This window comes from Hypomesus transpacificus, chromosome 4 (genome assembly GCF_021917145.1).
Source record: "Hypomesus transpacificus isolate Combined female chromosome 4, fHypTra1, whole genome shotgun sequence".
Classification (NCBI taxonomy): domain Eukaryota; kingdom Metazoa; phylum Chordata; class Actinopteri; order Osmeriformes; family Osmeridae; genus Hypomesus; species Hypomesus transpacificus.
In genome coordinates, this window is record NC_061063.1 from 4,886,944 (window position 1) to 4,913,907 (window position 26,964).

General features: G+C 46.8%; 3 protein-coding genes across 4 annotated transcripts; 2 read left to right on the top strand and 1 right to left on the bottom strand.

The window, feature by feature from the left end:
- Positions 1-4,709: 4,709 nt before the first annotated feature.
- Positions 4,710-8,192, bottom strand: oxsm (3-oxoacyl-ACP synthase, mitochondrial). The gene is made up of 3 exons (XM_047018685.1): positions 7,948-8,192; positions 6,692-7,696; positions 4,710-6,481 (listed from the first exon to the last, which is right to left on the bottom strand). Exons 2-3 carry the CDS (start codon positions 7,666-7,668, stop codon positions 6,079-6,081), a joined length of 1,380 nt encoding a protein of 459 aa, XP_046874641.1. The 5' UTR covers positions 7,669-7,696; positions 7,948-8,192; the 3' UTR covers positions 4,710-6,078.
- A 183-nt stretch (positions 8,193-8,375) lies between these two features.
- ngly1 (N-glycanase 1) lies at positions 8,376-12,150 on the top strand. Its single transcript, XM_047018655.1, has 12 exons — positions 8,376-8,550; positions 8,773-8,887; positions 9,058-9,267; positions 9,385-9,547; positions 9,775-9,994; positions 10,077-10,198; positions 10,283-10,428; positions 10,519-10,629; positions 10,896-11,072; positions 11,182-11,367; positions 11,531-11,708; positions 11,965-12,150. Exons 1-12 carry the CDS (start codon positions 8,450-8,452, stop codon positions 12,138-12,140), a joined length of 1,905 nt encoding a protein of 634 aa, XP_046874611.1. The 5' UTR covers positions 8,376-8,449; the 3' UTR covers positions 12,141-12,150.
- A 656-nt stretch (positions 12,151-12,806) lies between these two features.
- Positions 12,807-26,960, top strand: top2b (DNA topoisomerase II beta). 2 transcript variants are annotated; one of them, XM_047018628.1, is made up of 36 exons: positions 12,807-13,343; positions 14,457-14,651; positions 14,768-14,858; positions 15,541-15,604; positions 16,343-16,488; positions 16,643-16,740; positions 17,189-17,401; positions 17,492-17,665; positions 17,792-17,893; positions 18,022-18,159; positions 18,265-18,403; positions 18,592-18,749; positions 18,986-19,111; positions 19,211-19,321; positions 19,434-19,539; positions 19,658-19,767; positions 19,897-19,989; positions 20,370-20,484; positions 20,749-20,870; positions 21,022-21,170; positions 21,315-21,546; positions 21,667-21,801; positions 21,937-22,137; positions 22,527-22,722; positions 22,826-22,917; positions 23,139-23,294; positions 23,515-23,598; positions 23,734-23,934; positions 24,191-24,347; positions 24,617-24,781; positions 25,101-25,305; positions 25,481-25,563; positions 25,776-25,874; positions 26,053-26,184; positions 26,273-26,370; positions 26,458-26,960. In XM_047018628.1, the coding sequence occupies exons 1-36, from the start codon at positions 13,302-13,304 to the stop codon at positions 26,629-26,631; spliced, it is 4,902 nt and encodes a 1,633-aa protein (XP_046874584.1). In that variant the 5' UTR covers positions 12,807-13,301; the 3' UTR covers positions 26,632-26,960. The 2 variants fall into 2 exon arrangements, with proteins under 2 accessions (XP_046874584.1, XP_046874585.1); XM_047018629.1 differs by having other exon boundaries at positions 14,472-14,651.
- Positions 26,961-26,964: the final 4 nt, after the last annotated feature.

Here is a 26,964-nt window from a genome sequence, read left to right on the forward strand (position 1 = left end):
TATTCTTAATGAGTATATCTATTGATTTCAAAATTGTGGGACAAACCATTTGCTTTGTGGCATGTACAGTACGTGTAGGTAAGTGTATGTGTGTGAGTGTGTGTGTGTATGTGTCTGCATAAGAGCGTAGAAATTATCAGACCCTCTTCCGTGTTCGTGATTCTGAAGTTGGAGCAGCATTTGAAATGCTTTAAAACCAAAGTTAGCTAATGCATGACTGTGCTTCACTGCCATGACTTAATCTATTCCATTAGTGAAGATCAAATAGAATTGGCAGTAAAACATCACCCATGACTTACTCCAGAATTCCTTGCAGAGTGGTATCTTATCCTAATGGACAATCAGCATATTTCTATAGCGAGTCAGATGGCTGAGCGGTTAGGGAGTTGGGCTAGTAATCAGAAGGTTCCCGGTTCAATTCCCGGCCGTGCCAATGACGTTGTGTCCTTGGGCAAGGCACTTCACCCTCCTTGCCTCGGGGGAATGTCCCTGTACTTGCTGTAAGTCGCTCTGGATAAGAGCATCTGCTAAATGACGTAAATGTAAATGCATCACATCAGTGGAAATGGTTATTTCACCGAGACATCCATTTGAGGCAGTGTGCTCACTCTTGAAACATCTTAAACCCTCAGAACCACTCTATAGACATGTAGGCAATCGCTACCCTCAGTCATGGAGTTTCTCTTCTTGGCCGACATCTTTTAGAGTCAATTTGGCCAGGGTTTTTCCCTGAATATCATCTAGTAATGATCTCTATATTGACTGCGCCCTCAGCTACAGCTGGGATCCCTCATCTCTTCTCACCTGCATTAATAAGACCTGACATCCTTTCATACTGCAGGCTCCTTTCACAGCTGTGGGTTTGGCCTAAACACCCAGTGGATATTTCAGACTGTGGACATGAAATGGGATTGAGGCTTGGTCAGGTGAAGAAAAAAAAGGATGAATGGAGGAGGGAGTTGAACAATATTCAACGCTAGTTCAACACTGTTGTTCAACGCTATTGTCCTAAAACAGCATTTCCAAACAGGCCTAACACAAATATAAGGGCCACAATGTTTTTAATATCTTTGAATCTTTACATTTCAAGGCCGAATCTTTAGGTGGTAAACCCCCCTAGGGTTAGGGTTAGTTAGTTAGCTAGTTAGTTAGTTACCCATTAGTATGCTTTGATTGAGTAATTTTTGCCTCCAAGGCATAGAATCAAATAGTCAAAGTTTTGTGATGAGCTTACCTTTGTATTTTTCAGGAAATCTCCTAGTTTGAGAGCCAAGGCTATTGTCATTGTGTCGAGTGTAATGTTGGTAGAAAGTGGTTTCTGTCTAATAGCCAGCATGGTAATGGAAGAATAATACGTTAGATAGCCGTGATAAACAGGAAATAGGTTCACATGTTATGAGTGACTACTTTAAAGAAAAAGCTACTAATTTGCATGGGCGGTAAAGAGCAGCCCACTGACGTTCTTCCTCTGTTACATGGAGAATTTAACGTTATTGGCTCATTTAAAATCTGGGATAAGGATTCTGCTCCTACATTCATCTCTGAAACGCGTGTCTCATGGCACCTCTGTCAAAGCACAGGGCTGTGTAACATCCCCATGCTTTAAATGTCGGAATTTTCATCCGCTCCTCATTATAACGTGCCTTGTTCATCCAAGTTTGGCTTTTTCATCTTTGAAAACATAAAAATGCTGTCTTTACTGATACTGATGGGGTTCATAGCTGTCGGCTGCATCTTACCACAAAATGGCAAAACCCAATCCATTGTCATCTCATTCATAATACATTGTCTGCGAGGTATTCTTGAGGGGTTATTATTTCCAGGAGTTGCAGTGTACAGACATATTCAAACTCTCTGCAAGTTTATACTCTGATTAGTAATACAATCTATCTATCATGCCATGACGTAGAAAGCTATCTTCTGTCCAGTGGCCTCAGATAACGAGTCCATAAGAAGTTTCTGTTCTGGGTAGCAGGGAAGCCATGGTTGGTGCTGTAGCAGGAGCAAACAATGAATAACAACAATACAGTGTGGACGATATATCCTGATATATTTTGTGAGTGGCCTCACAAAAGACTCAATAAGAATATTTATTATACTGCCTCCTCATCACTATCCTGCAGACATAGTTGGATTGAGTCCAATTTTAGAATGACTACAGTATTTAGAAGTTCAACAGCTCTGAACAGTGACAGGTATATATTTTACTTTACTGTTATAGCCCCAATGTTTTCATATTTGGAATTCAGTGACCACTGGGAGTTCAACAACAGTGTGTGATAAGGTGCCTGTGAATAGCCATCCAGGTCATTGTGAGGAATGTGTGCAGCACAAATATAGTTTGTGCTACTCAACAGGAAATTGCTTGCTGTACTAACGGAGACATCAGTTTGACCAATGCTGAAGAGGGATGAATGAAATAACCTTCATCCATGAATCGTGAGTCGTACCTCCTGTTCTTCACTACACACACAAAGGACAGGAAGTTAACATTTTATATAGACAGTTCCAGGCAGACAAATACAGAACCTCTTATCAGTCTGTGATAACATCTGTGATAACTCTGAAGGTTCTGTTGGCCTAACTAGGGGTAGGATGAACAACTAGGCGTCTTATTTTGTGAAATGGAAAATACTTTGACACCTATTGAAAAGACAGAAAGAAGAAATATATCAATTCCACACAGGAGAGCGATGAATAGGTCATACATGGGGGGATGGTCAGTGGGCCTGTACTGTATAAATTACATATAATCTCAGGAGACCTGGTGGTTCCATGTGAAGGGAAGCAGATGGGCAAGTCCTCTGGAGTGTAACTCGTCTGTGCCTTCTCACCACAATCTGTTTGGCCAATTATCCGAGGCGGAAATAAGAAAGATGTTTAAAATAGATACCACTACCATACAGAACCGATTACTCAATTGGGTTTACAATCCACGCATGTTTGGCTTGTTTGGGATAATTAGGTGGTGTTTACTGAGCTGCTATGCTCACACAGACAGTTTATTCTGCTGTTCAATAGATCTGTGGTTTAGAATGACAAGACAGAGGGCTAGCTACTCAGTAAAGGTCATGGATGTGAGATTGGAGAGTCTGTTGAACCAAATCAACAGGTACTGTTAGAAAGCAAGAGGTCTTCTGTACAAAGACTCCTAAAACCACTATCACCTAGTAACTTGGGGTTTGTATGGATTCTTTTGTTTGAAAAAGGTATGTAAATTGCAATACATGCAGCAAAGACGAATGGACAATATTTGTATCTGCTCGAACTAGTCTTTATCAGAGAAAAGCACTTGACGTTTGCAGATGACAGAATTAGTACTCTGAGCGATCCCTGAAACGAACATTCCATTACTGTTGTGTTCTATGTCCTGACATTGGGTTTTTACTTGTAGTAGCTCTTACAGTGTATTATCTCCATTACATGATGTTAATATAGGTCATGATGAATGGTGAAATTTCGATCATATCATTATTTTTGATTATTGATGGAAAATGTGATAAAAGGCTACCAAGCTGAGGATATCTACCAGATGTTCAGCTGGGATGTTAACAGACAATTGTGTTTTCTCAGTGCATAGACATTTGTGTTTTCTCAGCAGTCTACATCATCAAATATGATTTTGGTTCAATAAATCAATTGTGCTTCCCTAATAGGGGCACTGATTACTGGACAGACAGTAACCAGGAAGGGTTATGAATTTGAAATCTATTGACATACTACAGAAGCATCCTGTCAGAAAGAAGAAGGTAAATCCTCATTCTGTGTTCATTGGGACCCATCAAAACAGGAACTTATGATCACCATTTATGAAGAGAATGTTTGCTTTCAAGGCAATGTAGAAGAATGAAAGGCAGTTCTGAGGCAGGGGTTGTGGTTATCAAAGCACCTGCTTAAAGATTGCCCAAGCTTGTGAAGACAGTAGCTCACACTAGAGTGAGGTCAACAACCAAACATTAAGTTAACAATGAAAATGAGCATATTGGCCTTATATTGTGACAGTGTGTGTGTGTGTGTGTTTCTATGGGTGGAAAGCCAAACAGCACAGAAGTAACTATCTGAACAATGTCTTCTGAAAAATGCAGGCTCCCTGTTGCTAATGTGTTCAGTATAATGTCAGTGCCTTCTAGCCCTATTGGCTCGAGGCTGTTATGGTTGTCAATGACAATAGCGATTGTGTCTCTTGGTGATCATCTACACCTTCCTGTGTAGTCCATTACTAGACCATTGGATTGAGGGCCATACAGTTATGCCCAAGACAGTGAGGGAAAGAGACACTCTAATTTTAGTCTGCTGATAAACCCTGCTCCCCTGTGGGACAGGATCATATCAAAGGGAATACATGCTGACTCTGTTGCCATGGTGAGCATAATTCAGCTTGGATGTCTCCTAATTGGAGAGCGTGGATGTAAAAAAAAGAGGAAATTACATGAATCGAAGTCATCGTCATTAATGGAGATCAAAACTCCAGGTTTGGGCGTGGCCATTATGATGGATACTGTATACAGGGAGGAGGGGAAGATTAATGGAGGTTTTGACTGGAGGTGCAAGGAGGTTGCAGATCAATGAAGTACCATCCACTTAGAGACGATGGCACAGAGCAGAAAGGCCAAAGGAATTCTGAGTGCCACATCTACTGTATGTGCCAAGGACAGAGGACAATGCATATGCAACAATGGGACATATTGAAAGGATCCATCTGTCCCCATTTAATGTGGTTTCCCAATGGTACGAGAATCATTCAGAAGACTACATAAAATATAAGAGCAGACCCAGGCTCTGTGTTAACTTTCCTTAAGAGAGATGCTTTCGAACATTGAAACATAGCTGAAGTTTACAGTCTGGGTCCATCGAAAATCTCAGAAAAAAGTCCTAAAGTTTCAGGTCAGCTTCAACATGCAGATCCAGGGCTATCCTCTTTCAATCCCTCCTCCACACCCAGCCTCCCCCTTGAAATGTCATTATCATTTGTCCCTGTCAAATAATTTCAAATTAAAAAAAAGAATTAATTATTCATTTCTTCATTAACAGAATAGGACATCCGTAAGAGTTAATAAAACACCATCCCTAAAAATGGCCTTTAGAAAAAGACTTTCCCATTCAATTCATCATACTTGTGTCACATTGCATCTGCTATCCCTCAGAGTCGTGACTGAACAAGTATTCAAGAGTTCCTACATTAAACAGGCGTACATGCGTCAGCAACCTACATGGAAAATAAATCTATGCATGCAAGATTTGACATATTTGTCACATCAACCACTTTAACAGTCGTTTGGAGGGAAGCCAAACACATGCATACAGTATATACATACTCAACGTCCTAGACCACGACTCAACATCTAACATCCTGTGGGGAATACAAGGATAATTATAGTGCCCAAAATAATATTACATTTTATGTGAGCAATCGCAAACAAGTGTCCCTATGGATAATACTGTAGATGTTTTTCTTTGAAAGACAATCGCTGATTGTTGGTCACTCATACTGAAAGATTATGATAACTTCTCCATCTCCTTGAAAATTGTTTCTCAATGACTTCCATTTCCATTCTGAGTCACTATTTCTCCCCATTTAACCTTGCCAATCACATCACTGAACTCTGTTGTTTTATTTTGACCATTTATTGTTATTACCATGGTAACTTAAATGGCCTGACTCCACAGATCAATAGCTCAGATCTCACTTAATACCTGTACTATTTTTTTAAATCAACAGGTCACTCACAATAAATTACTATGTCACACAAAACACAATGAATCATCAGAACACACTCATTTACTGCGTTTAAAGCTGCACAGTGTGGATAGCAAAACTGAAACTGACTGCAGTATAATACCTATGCCTCAAGGCTGCAGTGTGAAATGAAAGGACCTAATCTGACTACAGTGTATGTGAATGCCCCAGGTGGAGAGGAAGTTCAGAGAAATTACACATTACGACCTAGAGTTTATCACAGTGAAACAGCAGCTCTCAGTGAGCCAGCACCCTCTGCTGGTCTCCACAAGTCTCAAAACAATTTTGCATTAGCATTCAAGGGATGGGCTCAAATGTTTTGTTTTTTTCTTCTTCTTCTTCTACACACTGGCAAGACAAAGGGAGGCATTTGTGCCACCAAATCCAAAAGAGTTTGTGAGAGCGATCCGCCGCCCCTCCGTCTTCCACTGCTGAGCCGTGCAGGGCACATAGTTCAGGTCAAACTCTGGATCTGTGTGATCCAGGTTTAGTGTGGGTGGCAGAACTCCATGGTAGCATGCCAGGGCAGTGAAGGATGCCTCCAGGGCACCTGCCGCCCCTAGGAGATGCCCCGTAGCTCCCTTGGTGGAGGAGACGGCCAGAGAGCGGCTATGCTGCTGGAAGAGTCTCTTGATGGCAGCATTCTCTGCAGCGTCCCCCAGTGGCGTGGAGGTAGCGTGTGCGTTCACGTACGTCACATCTGCAGGATCAACGCCTGCGTTGCGGAGGGCTGCGGACATGCACCTGTGGAGACAACACACACATGAAACAAAGAATCCTGTGCGTGTATTACCTAACAGTGGATCCAATAATTTACTGTAATCTGAGTGTTTGCATGGACTGTTAGGCTAATTGTCTTTTTTGTAGTCAAGGATATATTTTTTTTGTAGTTAAGGATATCAATGTAACTAACAAGGGTCTTCTGGTATTTCTGTGGTGAAAAAAAATGGCTACCTAAAAGCTCCGTCTCCATCTGCAGTGGGTGCAGTGATGTGGCTGGCGTCCCCTGACAAGCCGTACCCAAGCACCTCGGCATAGATCCTGGCGCCCCTCTGCTTGGCATGGTCCATCTCCTCCAGGACGACCACAGAAGCCCCCTCCCCCATCACAAAGCCCTCTCTCTCAGGGTGAAATGGCCGCGATGACAACCTGGGGTTGTCGTTCCACTTAGTGGCCAGGGCCCGTGCTCTGGCGAAGCCTGCAATCGCCAGAGGACCGATGCAGGACTCTGTGCCCCCAGCAACCATGGCGACGGCGTCCCCATAGGCGATAAACCTGGAGGCATCCCCGATAGCGTGTGCTCCCGTGGTGCAGGCTGTGGACACAGCGTGGTTGGGACCCTTCAACTTGTGTTTGATACTGATGTGGCCGGCGGCCATGTTGACCAGGATGCGGGGGACAAAGAAGGGACTGACTTTGCTGTAGCCCTTAGCTTGGAAGGTGGCAGAGGTACGGGCGATCTCTTCTAGAGACACCATGCCCATGCCCACAGCTACACCCGTGTTCAGCTGCTCCTCTAGACTCTTGGGATACCAACCAGAGTCCTCCAGTGCCAGCTGGGCAGCACCAAGTGCCATCACAGTGGCTGGCGACATACTGTTGATCTCCCCACGAGTGGCAAACCTCTCCCCTTTAAACTGCCACTCCTCATCTCCTTTGGGTACCATGGCTGCCACTTTACATGGGACAGTTTGGTACTCCTCCGATTGAAGCGCAACAATGCCACTTGCACCACTGATTAAACGCTCCCACACGAATGCAGTCCCTGTTCCAAGAGGGCACACGAGGCCTATGCCAGTGATTACAACTCTTCGAGTCTTGCCAGATGTGTATTGTCTCAAGTGTTGTAAGGAGCGGGTGCTGTTGTTCAGAAGTTTCCTCCTGGTGTGCTGTAACGTGAACAGCAGCTTTGTCCAACATGAGAGAAACATCTTTTGTCTTTTGCGTCCTCAGTCGAGCCTATGGTGAAGAGGAGTCATAAGCTAATGTCAATAGCTTGCGACAGTACACAAATATCTGTTGTGAATTTCTGTCGAACCATTCAAATATAGCTATATTGAAGATAGCTATTTTATTGAACTGTTAAAGTCACTGTGACACCAGCACAACATGGCCTCAAGACATGTTATCCATGTGTAAAGTACATTTCCTTACGTAAAACATTTGTTGTGAAGTCTATGATGTCTCACGTGTCTGTAATAACTACTCACATTGTCGATTTTGACTTCACTCGTTGTGGTAGTTGATGTTGACTCACGTTCAGATCACACTAGACCTAATTATGCAAGACCTTGGTAATGTGAATTGCCTGTTTTGACATGTTGAAATTAGAGGTGCATTCTAAATTATTTTCATACAATACAAAATATAATTTGAACAGTTTTTTTTACTCGTCTATTGATTAATATTATACAAATTATAAGTGACAGTCGTATCAGAAATGCTTAAAAATATTCAGGCTTTGAAACCACGTTTGCTTTAAGCCCACTTCGTTTGAAGTCATTCGTTTAGGTTGTATTTGGCGGCCCGCGGTGTAAGGAGCCCCATAGCAGATCGCGAGATCGGGCAGATGCCATGTGACACATCAGATCCGGTAGACCATAAACAAGGAAACTTGTGTGACGTATGGTTGCGTATTTTATCAGGAAGCTTGAGTCAGAGGGGACTTTCAACTATGCTTTTTTTTCGTTTAGACTAGATACCTCAGATAGTATGGCTGGATCTCAAGGAGTCTCCACGTTATGCGAAAATACTAACGAAGTATTTTTGGACGTCGCCAAGTTGTTAATAACTTATGCTGACAACATCATTAGGTAATGTCTGTGTAATTTATTTCTAAATTCGAAAGTTAGCTGGTAGCTACCTAGCAGGCTAAACTTGCTACCACTCGTCTTCTTTTTTTTATGAAACTGTCGTCAATGTTTTCAGCATTATACTTAGTAGAGAATCTTGCTACAGAAATCGTCAATCAATGTATGATTAAATCATATGGCTTTACAACAATAAAGTTAACTGTCACTTGTCTGTCGTTGCAGAAATCCAGATGAAGACAAATACAGATCTATTCGTATTGAAAATCGTACATTCTCCACTAAACTTTTGCCCATCAGAGGTGCAGTGGAATGTCTTTTCGAAATGGGGTTTGAAGAGGTAGCGTACAGTCAAAAACTGTATTGGAGTACCAATAGATACATTTTCACAATCCAATTCACTATAATGTCAAACATAGGGTTGACAGATTAACAATACATAATATTAAAATGAAATAAATTACCATTAATAACATTTAAAATCTTTATACAAAACTCTTCTCTCACAAGGCTGAAACTCACCTGGTGTTTCCCAAGTCTGCGTCAGTGGAACAGTTAAAGCAAATACGGGAAACCATTGCTGCTGAGCGGGACCAGAGACTAAGAGTAAGGCAGCCCATTCCGTCTCCTCAGACAAACAGTGCACCTGCCCCTGCACAGGCTGGCCCCGTGGCACCCAGCCAACCATCTACACACGCTCCAGTACAAGCACCATCCTTGGTAATGCTTACATCTCAAGAATTTCATTCAGTCTCAATATTTCTTTTTGTGATGTGTGATTGACCACTCGGTTTCTCTCTCTCTTTAAAAACAATATTTTCTCTTTATCTCTGCCAGGAGAACAGTATGACTTTCCTCAGAACCCTTCAAGCCAACTTCCAGCATGTGATGTTGTATGAGAACCCTGAGCTGCAGATCAAGGCCCGGACCTGTATACCACACCAGCAGCTGTCTTCCACTGCCAAGGAGAAGTTACAGCAGGCCATAGAGGAAGATCCAGGTAAAACCGTCACAGATCCACCACCATTGTTCAGTCCAGTAGAACTAGTTTTAATGAACAGTGGCTGAATACAAAACACTGATTTAAGTAGTTGCCATGCTTAGAACATAACTGAAAACCACCTGACAGTCCATTTGAACACTATATCTAACTTTTTTTCAATGTGAACTTCAATGAAATTCCTTCCTGTTTTAAGTTGACTGGATTCCTACCTTTCCTTTTTCTAGAGTGCAATTTGAGAGAAGATGACCTACTGACTCTAGAGCTGCTTCGCTGGTTCAAACAGGAGTTTTTCACCTGGGTCGACTGCCTTCCCTGTAGTCGATGTGGAGGTCAGACCCAGTCTTCTGGGGCTCTAGCCCCGTCTGCTGATGACCTGCGCTGGGGGGCTCAGCGTGTGGAGAACCACTTCTGTCCTGCCTGCCAGCTGTCCACCAGGTTCCCCAGGTTAGTTAAACAAGTTTGCGCATTTGTATATGTGTCATAAAGTCTCAGTGCCTGGGAGCTACAGGTAACATTATCGTTGCAGGTATAATAATCCTGAGAAACTGCTTGAGACCAGGAGGGGTCGCTGTGGAGAGTGGGCCAACTGTTTCACCCTGTGCTGCAGGGCTATAGGCCTGGAGGCCAGATATGTTTGGGACAGCACAGGTACTGTACATTCCAACATAAAGCTACATGTTTGTCTGACCATGCCTGGTGGAGTGCCTAGAAAGTTCTTTTTGTTCATTCCAGACCATGTGTGGACAGAGGTGTACTCTATCTCCCAGCACCGCTGGCTCCACTGTGACTCCTGTGAGAATGCCTGTGACAAGCCTCTACTGTATGAGATCGGCTGGGGGAAGAAACTGTCCTATGTTCTTGCTTTCTCAAAGGACCAGGTATGTGAAGCATGTTGCCTTTTTATAAGAAGAAAGCATTCATGGTTCACGTCGATGTTGATTGAAATAGCTGCCTTGGGCCTGGTGCAGGTGGTTGACGTTACCTGGAGGTATTCCTGTAAGCATCGGGAAGTCCTATCAAGGCGGACTCAGGTCCAGGAACCCTGGCTGCTACACACCTTAAATGGGCTCAATGCTATGGTATGTCTGCCTCACCTGCAAACATTTGCTCTGAGATCCATCCTGACACGGCACTCTGGAGTACGATATAGTAGAGATCTTAACACTATATAAAGGGAGATACATTATGCCTGGTGTCTCTACCAGCATCAAGAGACCATTGAAACGGCCCACCAATAATTAGCGTCATGGCAGTGTTGGCATATAGGGTAATGAAGAAAAAAAGTTGGTTAGCTCATCTCACGCTGTTTGCGATCTCTCTCATTTGGCTGTGTGTGTGTCTGTAGAAGCAGCAGTCCCTTAGTCCAGACAGGAAGAAGGAGCTGACAGACAGGCTACTAGTGGAGCTGGTGGAGTTTATATCTCCTAAGACCCCCAAACCAGGAGATATGGGGGGGCGCAACTCTGGATCACTGGCCTGGAGATTAGCCCGAGGAGAGGTTGGAGCACGGCCCCCCCCACAGGTCAGTTACTGTGAAACGAAGAGCTAGCATTCACTCGTTTCTTCTCCTTGTGGCATAGATTCTCTTGTATGACCGGGTTTGTCTCTACAAAATGTTTGTTGTCCCGAAGGCTCCAGGGTTTGTGTTCATTCCCACTGAGACAGAGAAGAGTGAGAGGATATTCCACCTCCGCTACAATGCAACAAAGGACCGGTACTGCCGGGTGTCCAATGGCAACGAGGACATACCAGGCTGGGAAAAGGGTGTGTGGAAGAAGGAGTCCGTTTTCAGGAAGGTGGAGAACGACTGGCAAATGGTTTGTTCTATCTTCAATCTATTATTTGTCCTCTTGACTTCACCCATTGAATATAAAGTGTTTACATCTTGCTTTTGATACTGACTTAACATCAGTTGGAGTGTAGTTTTGTGTACCTCCAAAATCGTCTGCTTTTGTCAGTAAGCATGATCTGTGTTTCCAGGTCTACATCGCTAGAACGGAGGGCTCGGCCTCAGGAAGTGTGAGCTGGAAACTGGACTGTGCCCCAGTGGGGATGAAGATCAAGACAGTCTCTGTCAGAGCGTGTAGCCAGACCTTTCACTCAGGGAGGGTCTGCTGGAGCCTGCGCTCAGGCCAGAACATCACAGAGTTCTCTGGAGGTACGCTATCACTGTGGGGGGTTTGTAAGGGGTGTTACAGCAAGGATACCTGCCAGCTGAGAGGGCTTTTAGAATGTGACTGGCAGATGAATGACAGAGCTACAGGATGAGTCTCGGGGGAAGGGTGCCTGGAATCCCATCCTTCATGGGTGGGGGTGCCATTACCAGTCGATAGTTCAAAGGAAAAGTGCTGTCGGATTGTCAGAGCAGAGACAGAATCTCTTTCACACTCTCACTCACTCATTTGAACACGCAGACGGTGAGATGCTTTCGGTTGCAAGTCTCTCCGGCTCTACCGAACTGGTCGTGGAAGCAGAGCTCAGTGGCGGGGAAGGAGAGTCGTCATGGCAACACACTCAGCTGTTCAGACGGAGTTTGAAGGAGCTGGAGGAATCCTCTTTTGAAATCCTCATAGACCTAGAGAATGCTTGATGGTGGAGACTTGGTGTATAGTCTGATACAGTTTTTCTTTTTGTGGATGTATAGGTTATTTTTGCAACACTTATACCAGAATATTTATGTGGTCTTTGTGTTGAATGTATTAGTAGTAGGTATGATCAATTAAAAATTATGCTGCTCGGTTTTAACTAATATATGCCAGTAATGGTAAACGGCATGACCCAGGGTCACCTAATTTATGTTATAAGCCACAGACAAACGCATCTTGTAAAATCATGTATCAAGTAAAAAGAAAAAAAAGACAACAATGACAAAACATAATGATATTGGGTCGTCAGCTGTTATAATTCATGGTGTCTTTTATCATGTTATTATAGACCACTAAGCAGTGTCTAATGTTGACCTTGCATGTGTGGTGCATCATGCATGATACTTCAAATTCACTTAGAATTGCGCCATCCATGACATAAAATATATCCTTTCTCTTCGTGTACCCAATGTGCAATAAAGGTCCTTTTTACAAGTTCAGTGGGTTCAAGTTAAAAGCGTTTCATGATGGGACGAAACAAAGTAACAAATGATTGCAGTGTCTTGAGGACTCTGCCTGCCGTTTACACACTGCAAGTACAGCCACAGATCTATTTTCCTATTGGCTTATCTACCGGCGCCTCTCAAAATGAGGCTCGAGATTGGTCCGTTCGGCGAAGGGGATTGTCGCCGACCGTGCGGACTTCTGATGGTGGAGCCGAAAGGAGGCTTGAACCGGCGTATTGTTTCTGAATGAAAATATAACTACTGAAGTGAACCTGCGTTATTAGGGCATTTATTTGTACAGTAGCATATTTGTTTTTGTACAACATGAAGTATTTAATGTTTTAATTTTGTACAGTATTTATACTTAATACTTATAGGATGCAAGCTTTGCCTTTGTTAGAAGTTTAGGCCTACAGTGTGCCACCGCTTGTCGATTTTAACAATAGCCGCGATCTACTCCCCTGCTTGTTGGCAGTGTTGATGCCATATGAAGATTTCTTGAAGGGACCGATGAAGAACATAAACAAATAAACACATCTAAATGGGATTGTGTATTTGAGAAAATTGCGAAATTTATGGACACATTTTTCGCCGGACCTGAAGTAATTTTTGCAAGGTAAAGGCGTACATCTCGAAAATCTAGTGAGACACAAAAGGACGATGTCCAACGGCGCAGCAGGAAGCGGGGGTCTGACTTGGGTGGTAAGTTACGATGTTTAATGCAGTGTTAATGGACTGGACTCTTTATCAGTAACGGATATTTTCAGTCAGAAAGATTCACAAGACAGTGTGGAATGAATAGTGTTGTCTGTTAGCTTCGTAGCCTGGCTAGCTCAACGCTAGCCTGCGCTACACGGGCCATTACAAGCCAATGGGATTAATTTATGATTTTGTACAGGCTGAGTATAACCGTAACATTTGCCAATTAGCTAGCTAGCTAGCTGTCGTGGTCATGTCGAGTTATTAGATCACAAATTTCAAGTATGTGATCACCTATTTCATCTTGTATTGAGAAATAGTGACAGCTTTTTCTGCGAAGAATGTAGCTAAACAGAAGCGAATTCAGATTTCGCAAGCTGCAAAAACTTCTTTGTTATATAGATACCTACTGGGATCTATCAAGCAACTATAGCTGACCTGAGTCTTTACATCTTTAATTCACAATATAAATAAGGTAGAGTGAAATTTGTGTTAAAAAAGCTTTGTTATCAGTGTTCAAAGTAACTACTCACTTCATTCAGTGGCAGTTCAGGCGCCCGCCGCGTTAGCACAATTTATTTAGTGCCCCTCTGTCTATGTCACTTTTCTCCTAACCGATAACAATAGGCCAGCTGGCCACGCATATGTACACGCAATTGAGGTTGTGCAAGGCTCTGTCTTGAAACCGTAATGGATCAAGGATTTATTTTTCTGTCCATTCAGACACACGAAAAGCTTTTAGTCTCATGGTTCAGGCAATGTGGCTTCTGTAGGTATAAGGTGCATTCCTCCAAACTAGTGAACTTAAAAACAGAAAGCGTAACTGAATACAGTTATACTATAAGCCTACAAATGAATCATTTTTAAAGTCGCACCATAAAAAAAATAAAGCCTGACCAGGGTCTTTGTAAATTAGACACTTATCTTTGGCGACAACTGAGCTGGTCCATTGAAAACGCTAAACACGTTTCATCCTCTCAGCCAGGCAGCCAACCAAGCCATAGAGAGGAGTGGTGGTCAATCCTGTTGGTAGCTCTGCTTATCAACTGCCACAGAGTTCAGAAATTCACCTTTAGTGTTTTTTAACAAAAGTTGTGCGCATGTGTCTAATAACAGACCCTCTTTGAAAAGAACAATGCCGCCAAAAAAGAGGAGGCCAACGGCAGGGGCGAGGGTGGCAAGAGTGAGAGCAGCAAGAAGGACAGTTCCAAGAAGATATCCGTGGAACGGGTGTACCAGAAGAAGACCCAGCTGGAGCACATCCTGCTCCGTCCAGACACCTACATCGGCTCCGTGGAACCTGTCACTCAGGTAGCCTTTCACACATGCATGTGGTCATTGCATGGCTCCCCAGTTTCCTCCTAGATGACATTCAGGAAGATTTAAATAAGCCTGCTCTGAATATGCCTGTTCTCTGCCTTTTTTAGCAAATGTGGGTTTTCGATGAAGACGTTGGAATGAACCAGCGAGAAATAACATATGTGCCCGGATTATACAAAATCTTCGATGAAATCCTGGGTGAGTGTTTTATTTTGGTAATTTAAAGTTCATAAAGTGTCAATGATTACAACTTGTTTGTTGACTTTGCAGTTATGCAGTTGAACGGTCCGAAGGGGCCTGTGTGTGAAATTGGCAATTGGCTCCTGCTTTATGAGCCTGCTCCTGTGTGCTGTTTTGGCAGCTGCTCCACAGTCATTTGAATAGAGAGCTGTCTCACTGTAGTCTTATGGGATGTGACTGGATCTGATTAATACTAGCATCCCTGCCTCTGGCAGGGCCTGCGAAATGTATTGTTGTTACAATATCATTATGCTACTTACCTGCCTTGTTCATACTTGACAAAGGACTCTACAAAACAACAACTCATTGGGTTGGCCCCTTGCCAATGCCAAAAATATAATGGGCCAAGATGTTAGTGTCAATATAGACACAAAAGACACATTTATGTCCGACATACCTCTGGGATATCTTTGCGTTCTTATTGCAGTAATATAATAATTGGTATATTCACACCAAGTCCATGTAATTACAGAGGAGATGACCCTAAACTCATAGTCGATCCACACAGGGTCTGTTCACAACCAAAACAGAAAGCCACTACTGACAGGCTCAAACTAGACCATCAACAACTGATCCTGATTACGTTTCCTGTTAGCACACACTTTCTTATTCTGACATTGCTGTTTTTTCTCCCCCACAGTGAACGCGGCAGACAACAAACAGCGGGACAAGAACATGTCCGCCATAAAGATTACAATCGATCCGTAAGTTGCGGGGGTGTGTGGAAGGCTTAGTAAAGATACCGGGGACATACAGAGGAGAAACAGAGAGAGAGGGAGAGAGAAATAGAGAAAGATAGAAAGTGAGCAGACTGTTAGGAAGATGGAGGGTGAGGACACTGTGCGTGAGAGAGAGGGGGGGAGAGAGAGGGGGAGAGAGAGGGGGGGGGAGAGAGAGGGGGAGAGAGAGGGGGAGAGAGAGGGGGAGAGAGAGGGGGGGAGAGAGAGAGGGGGAGAGAGAGGGGGGGGAGAGAGAGGGGGAGGAGACAGGCCGTGGAGAGCTGATGGGTCTCGGAGGGCTTTAATGAGGCTGCTCTGGAATGCAGTCCTCGTTCCACACGCTGTTCACCTACGCTGGCTGCATCCCCAGCCGCCTGCTAAAGCCGCCCCAGCGTCCTTCACAGGCTTCTCTGCGGGAGGCCTGCTCCGACTTGCTGTCGCTCTGCACGGCCTGTGACATCACTGAGCCCCACCTCCCCAAGGGCTGCCATTAACAGGGCCGCCTATGAATACGAAAGACCGTCTCCACAGATGAACTCATCAGAAGTTCGGCATATTTGTTGTTCGCATTTTAATTATAGTCCTGCCATCGCGATATTGCAGTGTCTACGCGACGCATGTGGTGTCGCGGTAAAATTGCGGGCGGTTCTTTCGATTGTGAGTGAAGTGGAGGCGAAGTTCATTCACATCCATCCATCCTACTGTTCCCCTTGTCCTCCGCAGTGAGTCCAACACCATCTCCATCTGGAACAATGGGAAAGGAATCCCCGTGGTGGAACACAAGGACGAGAAGATGTACGTCCCCGCTCTCATCTTCGGACACCTCCTCACCTCCAGCAACTACGACGACGAGGAGAAGAAGGTCACAGGTCAGCCAAACCAGAAGCCATATTCCACTAAATGATATTGAGTGGTCTGGTTGATGGTTTTCCTTGAAGGAAGGATCGTATTCTACTGCATGTCACTGTTTTGAAACCAAAATAACAGCCACTCAAACTCGACCCATCGTGATTTGGCTTTCAGGTGGGAGGAACGGGTATGGTGCTAAACTCTGCAACATCTTCAGCACAAAGTTTTCAGTGGAAACCGCCTGTAAAGAGTACAGACACAGCTTCAAGCAGGTACACATACACCTAGCACATGTTCCAGTATCTGATCTCAATCAGTGACTCTTTGACATGCTTTGTAGTGTTTTCAAACAGCTTAGCATCAGTTGCTGTCTTGTAGGGTCATTTGTGAAGTGTAGGAGCCAGGTAAGTAGCGTATTGATTATCACAGTCGGGTGTGGTCTCTGTCGTGTCCTGGCCAGAAACGATCTCCTCTGGGCATGTTGTCTATTTCTGTGACCTGTCATTAATCACTCCCAATCTCCCAAATGTTCATGTGATCATTTCCCTCTTACATCCGAGAGTTAATCTAATTGTCCTAGCATTCCCCAGATGCTGAGTGTGTCATGGTTACATAAACACTCTCTCTCTCTCTCTCTCTCTCTCTCTCTCTCTCTCTCTCTCTCTCTCTCTCTCTCTCTCTCTTTCTCTCTCTCTTTCTCTCTCTCTCTCTCTCCACCAGACTTGGCAGAACAACATGACCAAGACAGCCGACCCCAAAATCAAGTTCTTTGACGGGGAGGATTTCACTTGCGTCACGTTCCAGCCGGACCTGTCCAAATTTAAGATGGACAAGCTGGACAAAGACATAGTGGCCCTGGTCACCCGGAGGGCCTACGACATCGCCGGCTCCTGCAAGGGGGTCAAGGTCATGCTCAATGGGAAGAAACTGCCTGTAAGTGTAACCCCCCACCCCGCGCCCCCGGTCACTCGTAGTCACAGGTTTGCCCGCCGTCCGCTAACTGGGCCCTGCGGTGTCTCCCAGGTGACGGGGTTCCGCAGCTACGTGGACCTGTATGTGAAGGACAAGCTGGATGAGACGGGCGTGGCCCTGAAGGTGGTGAACGAGGCTGTGAACGAGCGCTGGGAGGTGTGTCTCACCATGAGCGAGAAGGGCTTCCAGCAAATCAGCTTCGTCAACAGCATCGCCACCACAAAGGTAGGTAGACACACTGGCCAGGAAACCCTTCCTGCATGTGCAAATGCACACGTTTTCTGAGGTACAATGGTTGTCACTTCATTGGTCGAATCGTTTGTGTCCTCATGTAATCTTGGGTTTCTTCAGGGTGGCCGGCACATTGACTATGTGGTGGACCAAATCGTTGCCAAGCTGATTGAAGTGGTGAAGAAAAAGAACAAAGCTGGAGTTACGGTGAAACCCTTCCAGGTGAAGCCTCTCCTCTAGCATGTGATGGAAACCTTGTCCTCTAGCATTGTATATTTCTTACACTGCAAGAACTGTTTGATTGCGTTCTTTTGTCAGTGCGGTACTCACTCCCGTTTGGTCCCCTCCAGGTGAAGAACCACATCTGGGTGTTTGTGAACGCGCTGATCGAGAACCCCACCTTTGACTCCCAGACCAAGGAGAACATGACCCTGCAGACCAAGAGCTTTGGCTCCAAATGTCCCCTGTCCGACAAGTTCATTAGGGCGGTAAGGCTATCCTCCGCCACAGACCTTCACAACTTTCTTTACTTCAGCTGTTAATTATTTAACCTGACCCGAACAACGAATGGAGTGTCTTCATGTTTCCTCCAGGCTACCAACTGTGGAATAGTGGAGAGTATCCTGAACTGGGTGAAGTTTAAGGCCCAGACTCAACTGAACAAGAAGTGCTCCTCTGTGAAGCACAGCAAGATCAAAGGAATCCCCAAACTGGATGACGCCAATGATGCTGGTAAGTAATACTGAATTTCTCCTTTAAACAATCCAATGAGTGTTAGTTTGAGGTCTGATTTGGCCTTTTTTCTCCCTGGTTATTTCATCAATAAAGTAAGGTCCTGTGGACAAACATTGCGGGGGGAGAAGCTACGGTGTGGTAAGCTTCCAAATAGTGAAATCTGAAAGTGTGTGTTTGTGGCCCAGGTGGTAAACACTCGTCTGAGTGCACGCTGATCCTGACAGAGGGGGACTCAGCCAAGTCTCTGGCCGTCTCGGGCCTGGGCGTGATTGGACGAGACCGCTACGGAGTCTTCCCCCTCAGAGGAAAGATCTTGAACGTCCGAGAGGCCACTCACAAGCAGGTGTGCTACCACCACCACCCCACCAGCATGTCCCCCCACAACACCAGCATATTGAATGCATACAGTGTCCACAGTGTGGCAGTGCTGTCAAGAAAGCTGTGCAAGTTAGATGGCACAGTCTTATTGATGTGACAAGTTATGCTTTACTAGGGTAAAGAAGGACATATACCTCAGCCCCCCCCCCCCATCCACTAAGAAGCCATCCTCTAATCTGATATTTGGCCCTCTATTCCCAGATCATGGAGAACGCTGAGATCAACAACATCATCAAGATCGTGGGGCTCCAGTACAAGAAGAGTTACGAAGACCCCGAGTCCCTGAGGACGCTACGCTACGGCAAGATCATGATCATGACCGATCAGGTCCAGCACCCCATCACTTCAACACTCCTCTTCTCCTTTTCACTTCCTCAGTCTGTCGTCCAGAAGGATCATGTTGTTTCCTTTGACCCCTCCTGACAGGATCAAGACGGCTCCCATATCAAAGGGCTGCTGATCAACTTCTTCCACCACAACTGGCCGTCTCTGCTGAAGCACACCTTCTTGGAGGAGTTCATCACGCCCATCGTCAAGGTAACACCCAATCACGGACACGGTCACTGGTTTCCTCCAAGACGCGCGTCATTCTTTAAGGGCGTCTTTGGGCTTGTCTCGAGGTTTCCGCTAATTCTTTTTTCCCATGCAGGTGAACAAGAATAAGCAAGAGTTCGCCTTCTACAGTATTCCTGAGTTTGATGAGTGGAAGAAACAGACAGACAATTTCAAAACCTGGCATATAAAGTACTACAAAGGTTAGTTCCCCGCCCGTACAGGAAACTTTCAAACCTGTGTTCTCACCAGGCAGCCGACCCTTAGCTATTAGTGGGTTTTCGATGTGTACCTCCTAAAGCGTTTCCTCTTGTGCTCCAGGTTTGGGTACAAGCACGAGCAAGGAGGCCAAAGAGTACTTTGCAGACATGGAGAAGCATCGGATCATGTTCCGATACATGGGGAACGAGGACGATGCTGCCATCACGCTGGTGAGAGACCTCCCTCTCACTCCACAACATCCAAACCTGTGTGTCCATGTCTGGGGCCATGGTTTAGGGTAGATGAGCCCGACACGTCCGGCTCCCCTGACCTGTGTTGTCTCCCGCGGCTCCCCACAGGCCTTCAGTAAGAAGAAGACGGACGACAGGAAGGAGTGGCTGACCAACTTCATGGAGGACAGGCGTCAGAGGAGGATGCACGGCCTACCTGAGGTGGGGCTGGGGTGGATGACACAAGGCTGATGGTGTTTGTGTTGAGATGCTTCTGTCGAGATGTTCCTGTGCCGTCTTGGCTGTGGGGACTTTCTTAGACCACACATTCAGGGCTTTGGAGAGGGGCCTTTTCCTTTCGATCCGCTTGCATTTGATGACGCGTGTAGCGTTCCCCAGATACGAGCGTTGGGATGTTAATCACCCAAATAACAATCCAATCGCCCCAGTTATGTTGACGTTTTCTTACCACCGTGCTGTTTGTTGTTGCTATATAGCAGACACGTTTGTCCCATGTGAGTCTGTTCAGACAAAACACTGATAAAAACAACTAGGAGCGGTGTCTGATTCAAGTTATGTTTTTTTTTTAATCTTTATTCCAGCAATACCTCTATGGGACCCAAACAAAGCACCTATCCTACAATGACTTCATCAACAAAGAGCTGATCCTCTTCTCCAACTCCGACAACGAGAGATCCATCCCGTCCTTAGTTGACGGTGCGTATCCTCCTCCAGCTCCCAGGACGCCTCGCTGCTCTTTGTAGTGTTTGTTCTGCTTGTTTGTTGAGACGTGCCTTTGAAGTGTAATAGGAAACAAACACAAAAAAAAAATATGGAAAAACCTAGCGTACTGAACTCTCGACTATACCCTTGATGTCCATGGTTCGTGTGTGTGTGTACAATATGTGTGTGTGTGTGTGCTGCGGTCCACCGTTGATGCTGTCCCATGTATGAACCGTGCATGTGTTGGTGTACGTGCAGGGCTGAAGCCGGGCCAGAGGAAGGTGCTGTTCACCTGCCTGAAGAGGAACGACAAGAGGGAGGTGAAGGTGGCCCAGCTGGCCGGCTCCGTGGCCGAGATGTCTGCCTACCACCACGGAGAGGTACTGTCACCTTCCACACGCTCCCCTCCTCAGTCCTGGCTGGCGTGGGAGCGGACAGCGCCCCGTGTGGGTGTTGACTGTGGGGAGGCCTCAAAGTTCTCCACGGACCTCATGATATCCCCCCTTGTGCATGTGGTTGTTGTCCAATCAGCAAGCCCTGATGATGACCATCGTGAACTTGGCGCAGAACTTCGTGGGCAGCAACAACGCCAACATCCTGCAGCCTCTGGGCCAGTTTGGGACCCGCATCAACGGGGGCAAGGACGCTGCCAGCCCTCGTTACATCTTCACCATGCTCAGGTGAGGTCACTGTTAGATTCATGTGTGGGGAAGTTTTGACGTTTTGATGTTCTTTTTTTTTTCTTTTTTTTTTTCTGCTTTATATACCCATTTATATCCTTATCTATCTCTTTTTTTTCTTGTTTTTCTCTGTTTCTCCTTCAGTCCCTTGGCCAAGCTGCTGTTCCCGCCTCTGGACTCCAGCCTGCTGAAGTTCCTGTACGATGACAACCAGAAGGTGGAGCCAGAGTGGTACATTCCCATCATCCCCATGGTGCTGGTGAACGGAGCCGAGGGCATCGGGACAGGCTGGGCCTGCAAGATCCCAAACTACGACGTGCGCGAGATCGTCAACAACATCTACCGCATGCTCAGCCACCAGGACCCCCTGCCAATGGTACACATCATCCATCAACACGTGTTTGGATGAAAAGACCCATGAAATACAGTCATCTGCGTTGACGAATCTGTAGGAACCTCCACCTCACTCCCTCTAATTGTCTCTGTTCTCATGAAGCTCCCTAGCTATAAGAACTTCAAAGGCGTTATTCACGAGTTGGGCCAGAACCAGTTCATGGTCAGCGGGGAGGTGTCGGTCCTGGACAAGAACACCATCGAGATCACCGAGCTCCCAGTACGCACCTGGACACAGGTAGGCTGACCGTATGATAGCCCGCCACCTTTCACTGCAGATAACATGCATTCGGGTTTTTGTTGTTGTTGCCGTCTTATCAACCGTATTCACCCTTAACCTCTCCCTCCTCCAATCGTGACCCTGCGTCTCCAGGCCTACAAGGAGTCTGTCCTGGAGCCCATGCTGCAGGGCACAGAGAAGACCCCTGCCCTCATCAACGACTACAAGGAGTACCACACCGACTCCACCGTCAAGTTTGTGGTGCGCATGTCTGAGGAGAAGCTGGCCCAGGCAGAGGCTGCCGGCCTCCACAAGGTCTTCAAGCTGCAGTCCAGCCTCACCTGCAACTCCATGGCACGTACCTCCTCCAGCTCCACACCTCAGTGTCCTCCCAGCTGCTGTGCTGTGCTTCGGTCTGCAGAGTGTAGTCGGCCTATCTATTGATACCAGTGTAGTGCCAGGTGCATAATGCAGCTCAGTATGGCAGCATATAGATAGGATTTCTCGCAAACTGCTATGAAGTTGTTTGGATGCACGCACACACTGCCACAACCAGCAATGCACCTGGCCCATCTTCATACGCTGCTCTGCTGCTCTGCTCTCAAGATAATCAAGACACAGACACACACACAGAGATTATTATTGTTCAATTTCAGCCTGACTTTGTGAAAATACTTATGGGCATGTTTTAAGTGGAGTGCAGATGTAGACATTCCTAATGAAGACTATTATTTTCCCTGTAGGTGTTGTTCGACCACATGGGCTGTCTGAAGAGGTACGACTCGGTCCAGGACATTCTGAAGGAGTTCTTTGAGCTCCGGCTGCAGTACTACAGACTCAGAAAAGACTGGCTGGTGGGCAGCCTCGGGGCCGAAGCAGCCAAACTGTCCAATCAGGCGCGATTCGTTCTGGAGAAGATTGAAGGAAGGATTTCAATTGGTGAGGACAATGTCAGGGCTGTGTGTCAATGACAGCTGAGCTTTTCCAAGATGTGTCCCGAGATGATTGGCGTGGAAAATGTTAACGTTTTGTGTACCCGCAGAGAACAAGTCGAAACGAGAGCTGATCAGAATGCTTGTTCAGAAGGGCTACGAGTCGGACCCGGTGGTTGCCTGGACTAAGGCCCAGGAAAAGGTGCTTCTACAGGGGGAGGGTACAATGTCCAAGGGGGATCCAGCAGATATGAAACATTGATATACATTGAAACATACATCCCCAGTATCTGATGAACACCTAAGGGGTTTACCCCTCTGCCTCTCCAGTCCAGTATTCAGCCAAGTGATTAGTAGAGACGGCACGACTATCCTGTGTTCTGATTGGACCCTGTGTGTGTTCTGCCTGTGTGTGCGTGTCAGGCGCTGGAAGAGGACGAGCGCGATGGGAACGACAGCGACGCCTCGGTGGACTCGGGCTCCACGTCGGGACCCAACTTCAACTACATCCTCAACATGCCCCTGTGGTGCCTGTCCAAGGAGAAGGTGGACGAGCTCCTCAAGCAGAGGGACCACAAGGTAGCCCCCTCCACACGGCTCCCCCTTTAAAGAGACGGACGCCATTTCAGCCTCTCCGCGTGACGTGTGGTAGATGGACCGTCTACGGTGTTGTGATGAACAGTCATGTCACTTTAAGTGAGACGTTTATCAGCTGGGAGAACAGATGAGGATGCCGCCTGACCTAGCGACGACTTCCGGGCATGGGACGCCGTCCTCACGCGTGTGTTTGTTCCCCCAGAAATCGGAGCTGGGTGACCTGCAGAGGAAGTCTCCGGACGACCTGTGGAAGGGGGACCTGGCTGTGTTCGTGGAGGAGCTGGAGGTGAGTTCTGCCCCTCCACATCTCACGGAGACAAAACCCACCCTGTTAAAACCGTTTGATCATAGCTCCAAGTTATTCTCTTCTTAAAGAGGAAGTTTTGGTTGTGACCGTGCGTGTGCCGTTTTCCCTGGCCAGCGCGTGGAGGCCCAGGAGCGAGAGGACCAGAGCACAGGGAAGGGCGTGAAGCTGGTGAAGGGCAAGGTGGGCAAGCCCAAGGTGAAGAAGATGCACCTGGAGGAGACCCTGCCCTCGCCCTACGGCCGCAGGGTGGAGCCCACCATCACCCAGGCCATGAAGGCCGAAGCCTGCAAGAAGATGACCAACCGCAAGAAGAAGGTAAGGCTGGGCTATGGGTTAGCACCAGATAGACAGGAGTTGTTCTAGTGCAAATTTCATTTTTTGTTGTTGTAAAAGGTACATTGGAATTGTCCCAGCAGTTTAACCTAAATCAATCAATCAATGTGAGCATCAGTCACAACCTCCAGCACCCACAGTTAGGCCCGACTTCTTCTCTCCCCCTGGGACCAGACACTGCTCCCCTCACTGTGGAAGTGAAGAATGTGTTGTGAACAGTGTTTGGTGTGCGTTCCAGGGCGACTCTGACCTGGTGGTGAAGATGGAGTTTGATGATGAGACGGCAGGCCTGGGAGCCGAGGGGGGCACGGGGGAGAACTCCCTCAACTCCACCAGCGGCTCCACCAAGCCCAAGGTCCCACGCGTCAAGAAGGAGAGGGAGAAGAAGGAGCCAGGTCAGTTGGTCCTCCAGAGCCTCCTGGATCCACATCATTGTCCCACCTGACCTCACGACTAGATGACCTCACCACTAGATGACCTCACGACTAGATGACCTCACTATTAGATGACCTCACTACTAGATTACCTCACTACTAGATTAACTCAATATTAGATGAACACACACACTTGGACAAGAAAGCACTGCACACTCTCTGATTTGAGGTTTAATACCATCGCTCGTTCTCACCCATACGTAAGATGGTTTGTTGACTTGTCCTGGCAGGTGCCCCCAGAGCTCCCAGGAAACCAGCAACCCCCAAAGGAACCCCTGCCAAGAAGGTGAAGAAGCGCAACCCCTGGTCCGAGGATGAGTCCAAGTCCGACAGCGACATAGAGGATAGTGAGCCTGTGGTCATTCCCAGAGACACCAAGTCCCAGAGGGCATCAGGTACTCTTCACCACGCCACACCACTACCATACCCTACACAAAACTCATCCCAGAGCGCTGATGCATCATTGAATTAGCCTCCTCTGCTCAGCCCTCTCTGCTTCAGCGCCTGGGGTCACAATAACTTTAAAACCTATTCTGGTTTTAACAGTCTGACAGCCAGGCTGGCGCTGGCTCGATGGGGCCGGATACAGCAGCATGATGCAACCCCCATGCAATAGAAGATGGATTATTCCATCGGTTTGATCCCGCCCCAGATCACTCGGATCCGACTGAAAAGCCAATCAATCTGACAGTCAACTTTGTGCCCCCTCACCAGCCGCCAAGCCCAAGTACACCTTCGACTTCTCAGAGGAGGAGGACGAGGACGCGGACGAGAACGGGGAGGACGAGGCGGCCTCCTCGCCCGTCCAGTCCTTCAAAGATAGCTTTGCTGCGTCCGAGGGGACAAAGAGGCGCTACGACGACGAAGACGAGGACGAAGAGGAGGACGTCTACCCGCCTCCCAAACAGTCCACCACGACGTAAGACGACCCGTTCCCCCTGCCTGCGCCCTAACCTAGCCCATTAGGCCAAGGGTCCCACAGAGACTCATCAGAAATACCATTTTGATACTGCTGCTATTATTTTGTTCACGGCTCCATTAGATGGCACTTGCTACTGTGTGACTCACCCTGCTCTGTTCCTATCTCCCTCAAGGTCTATTTCTGCTGCAAAGAAAAATAAAGAGGCAGACGTCTTCTCCTCCAAAACGGCGTTCTCTGAAAAGAGCAATGACAGTGGTTAGTATGACGCTCGTCTCCCCGACCGAAAAACACTGGTGTATTCTTGGAGGTGGTGACGTCACTCGCTGTGCCGCCCCGAGAAATGTAGAATAAAAAAAAAACTGGATGTTTTTACCGGTCCGCACTGTTGCCGGTCAAATTTGAAAGGCGTTTATTTCAGTCTGTTCCCTGATGCTCTCCTGGGAATGACGGTTGACTTTGTTTTCCAGACGGTCCAAAGTTTGACAGCGACGAGGACGCAGATGGTCCCATCTTCTCCTCCTACTCCAGCAGCTCCGCCTTCGACAAACCTGCCCCAGCTAAGAAAGGTAATGCCTAGGAACCACTAGGGGGTGCCCAACACGCACACACCCAGCAGCACTAGGGCTGGGATATGGAACGTAGTAGTTATGGCTCACGGTATGTCCGAGAACCTGAGAGAAAGGTTGAAATGTCCCTTTCTCGAGTTTCTTTCTCTGAAATCGACGTTGGTTATTTGTGCCACAGCCAAGAAGCCATCAGAGGCAGCTCCCAAACCCAGGAAAGCACCGGCGCCCAAAGCAAAGAAGCCCGACAAATCAGTGTGGGACTCTGACTCAGACACTGGCTCCAAGAAGCAGTCTGCACCAGCACTCAAAGGTACAGCCAGAGCCTGGGGGCCTGCTGGGGGGGTGGAGCTCCTGAGGTAGTGACTGGGAGTGTAACCTGTGAATGTTGGCCCACGCAGGAAAAGGCAGGGGGAGGAAGAGGAAGCCGTCTGGCTCAGGGGAGGACGACTACAGTCCCATGAAGAAGGCTGGCAAAGCCCCCACCAGCAAAGTCAGCGTGAGTGTTTGTTTCCTGTGGGCGCCTAGTTACCAGCCAGGGACGGTTTAGTTTCTGACTGAAAGCCCTGTGTCTGTCTGTGTGTAGAAGTCGAAGAAGGCAGCCCCGACCCGGCCGGCCGTGTCGGACGAGGAGGACGTGGACAGCTTCAGCCTGTCGGACGCAGCCTCCCGGGACCGCTCGGGCCGCGCCAAGAAGGAGGTCAAGTACTTTGCCGAGTCTGGGGACGAGGACGAGGACCAGTACGACATGTTTGATTAGACGGCCACAGAGACACTCCCGTGGGTGTCGACCCCTCCTCCCGTCCTGCCTCTCCGCAGACTTTTGTACATTACCAACACTCCCTTCATTTTATTTTTCCTTAACTGGTGACGTTCAATGCTTTATACTGTGTAGTTGTTTTACACTTTTTATTATACATATACAGTTTTGTTTTGTTTTTTTTATTCTCATTGAAATGGTATGTATTTGTCCTAAGCGGCTTTTAGAACTTTAGATTGCTGTGCTTTAGCACATTTTAACTGTTAAAGTAAGAGACCTATGTACCTTTTTGACAATGAACTTGGAAGTAAACAATTAATTGTAAATTACTTT

What these genes read in the sequence shown, in the direction of transcription:
- top2b (XM_047018628.1), top strand. Translation starts at nt 13,302, where the DNA reads ATGTCCAACGGCGCAGCAGGAAGCGGGGGTCTGACTTGGGTG. An exon ending in TGTTCGTGGAGGAGCTGGAG is followed by an intron (nt 23,599 to 23,733) that starts GTGAGTTCTGCC and finishes TTCCCTGGCCAG; the next exon opens with CGCGTGGAGGCCCAGGAGCG. An exon ending in GTCTGCACCAGCACTCAAAG is followed by an intron (nt 26,185 to 26,272) that starts GTACAGCCAGAG and finishes TGGCCCACGCAG; the next exon opens with GAAAAGGCAGGGGGAGGAAG.
- ngly1 (XM_047018655.1), top strand. Translation starts at nt 8,450, where the DNA reads ATGGCTGGATCTCAAGGAGTCTCCACGTTATGCGAAAATACTAACGAA. An exon ending in TCGAAATGGGGTTTGAAGAG is followed by an intron (nt 8,888 to 9,057) that starts GTAGCGTACAGT and finishes TTCTCTCACAAG; the next exon opens with GCTGAAACTCACCTGGTGTT. An exon ending in TAAATGGGCTCAATGCTATG is followed by an intron (nt 10,630 to 10,895) that starts GTATGTCTGCCT and finishes GTGTGTCTGTAG; the next exon opens with AAGCAGCAGTCCCTTAGTCC.
- oxsm (XM_047018685.1), bottom strand. Translation starts at nt 7,668, where the DNA reads ATGTTTCTCTCATGTTGGACAAAGCTGCTGTTCACGTTACAGCACACC. An exon ending in GATGGAGACGGAGCTTTTAG is followed by an intron (nt 6,482 to 6,691) that starts GTAGCCATTTTT and finishes TTGTCTCCACAG; the next exon opens with GTGCATGTCCGCAGCCCTCC.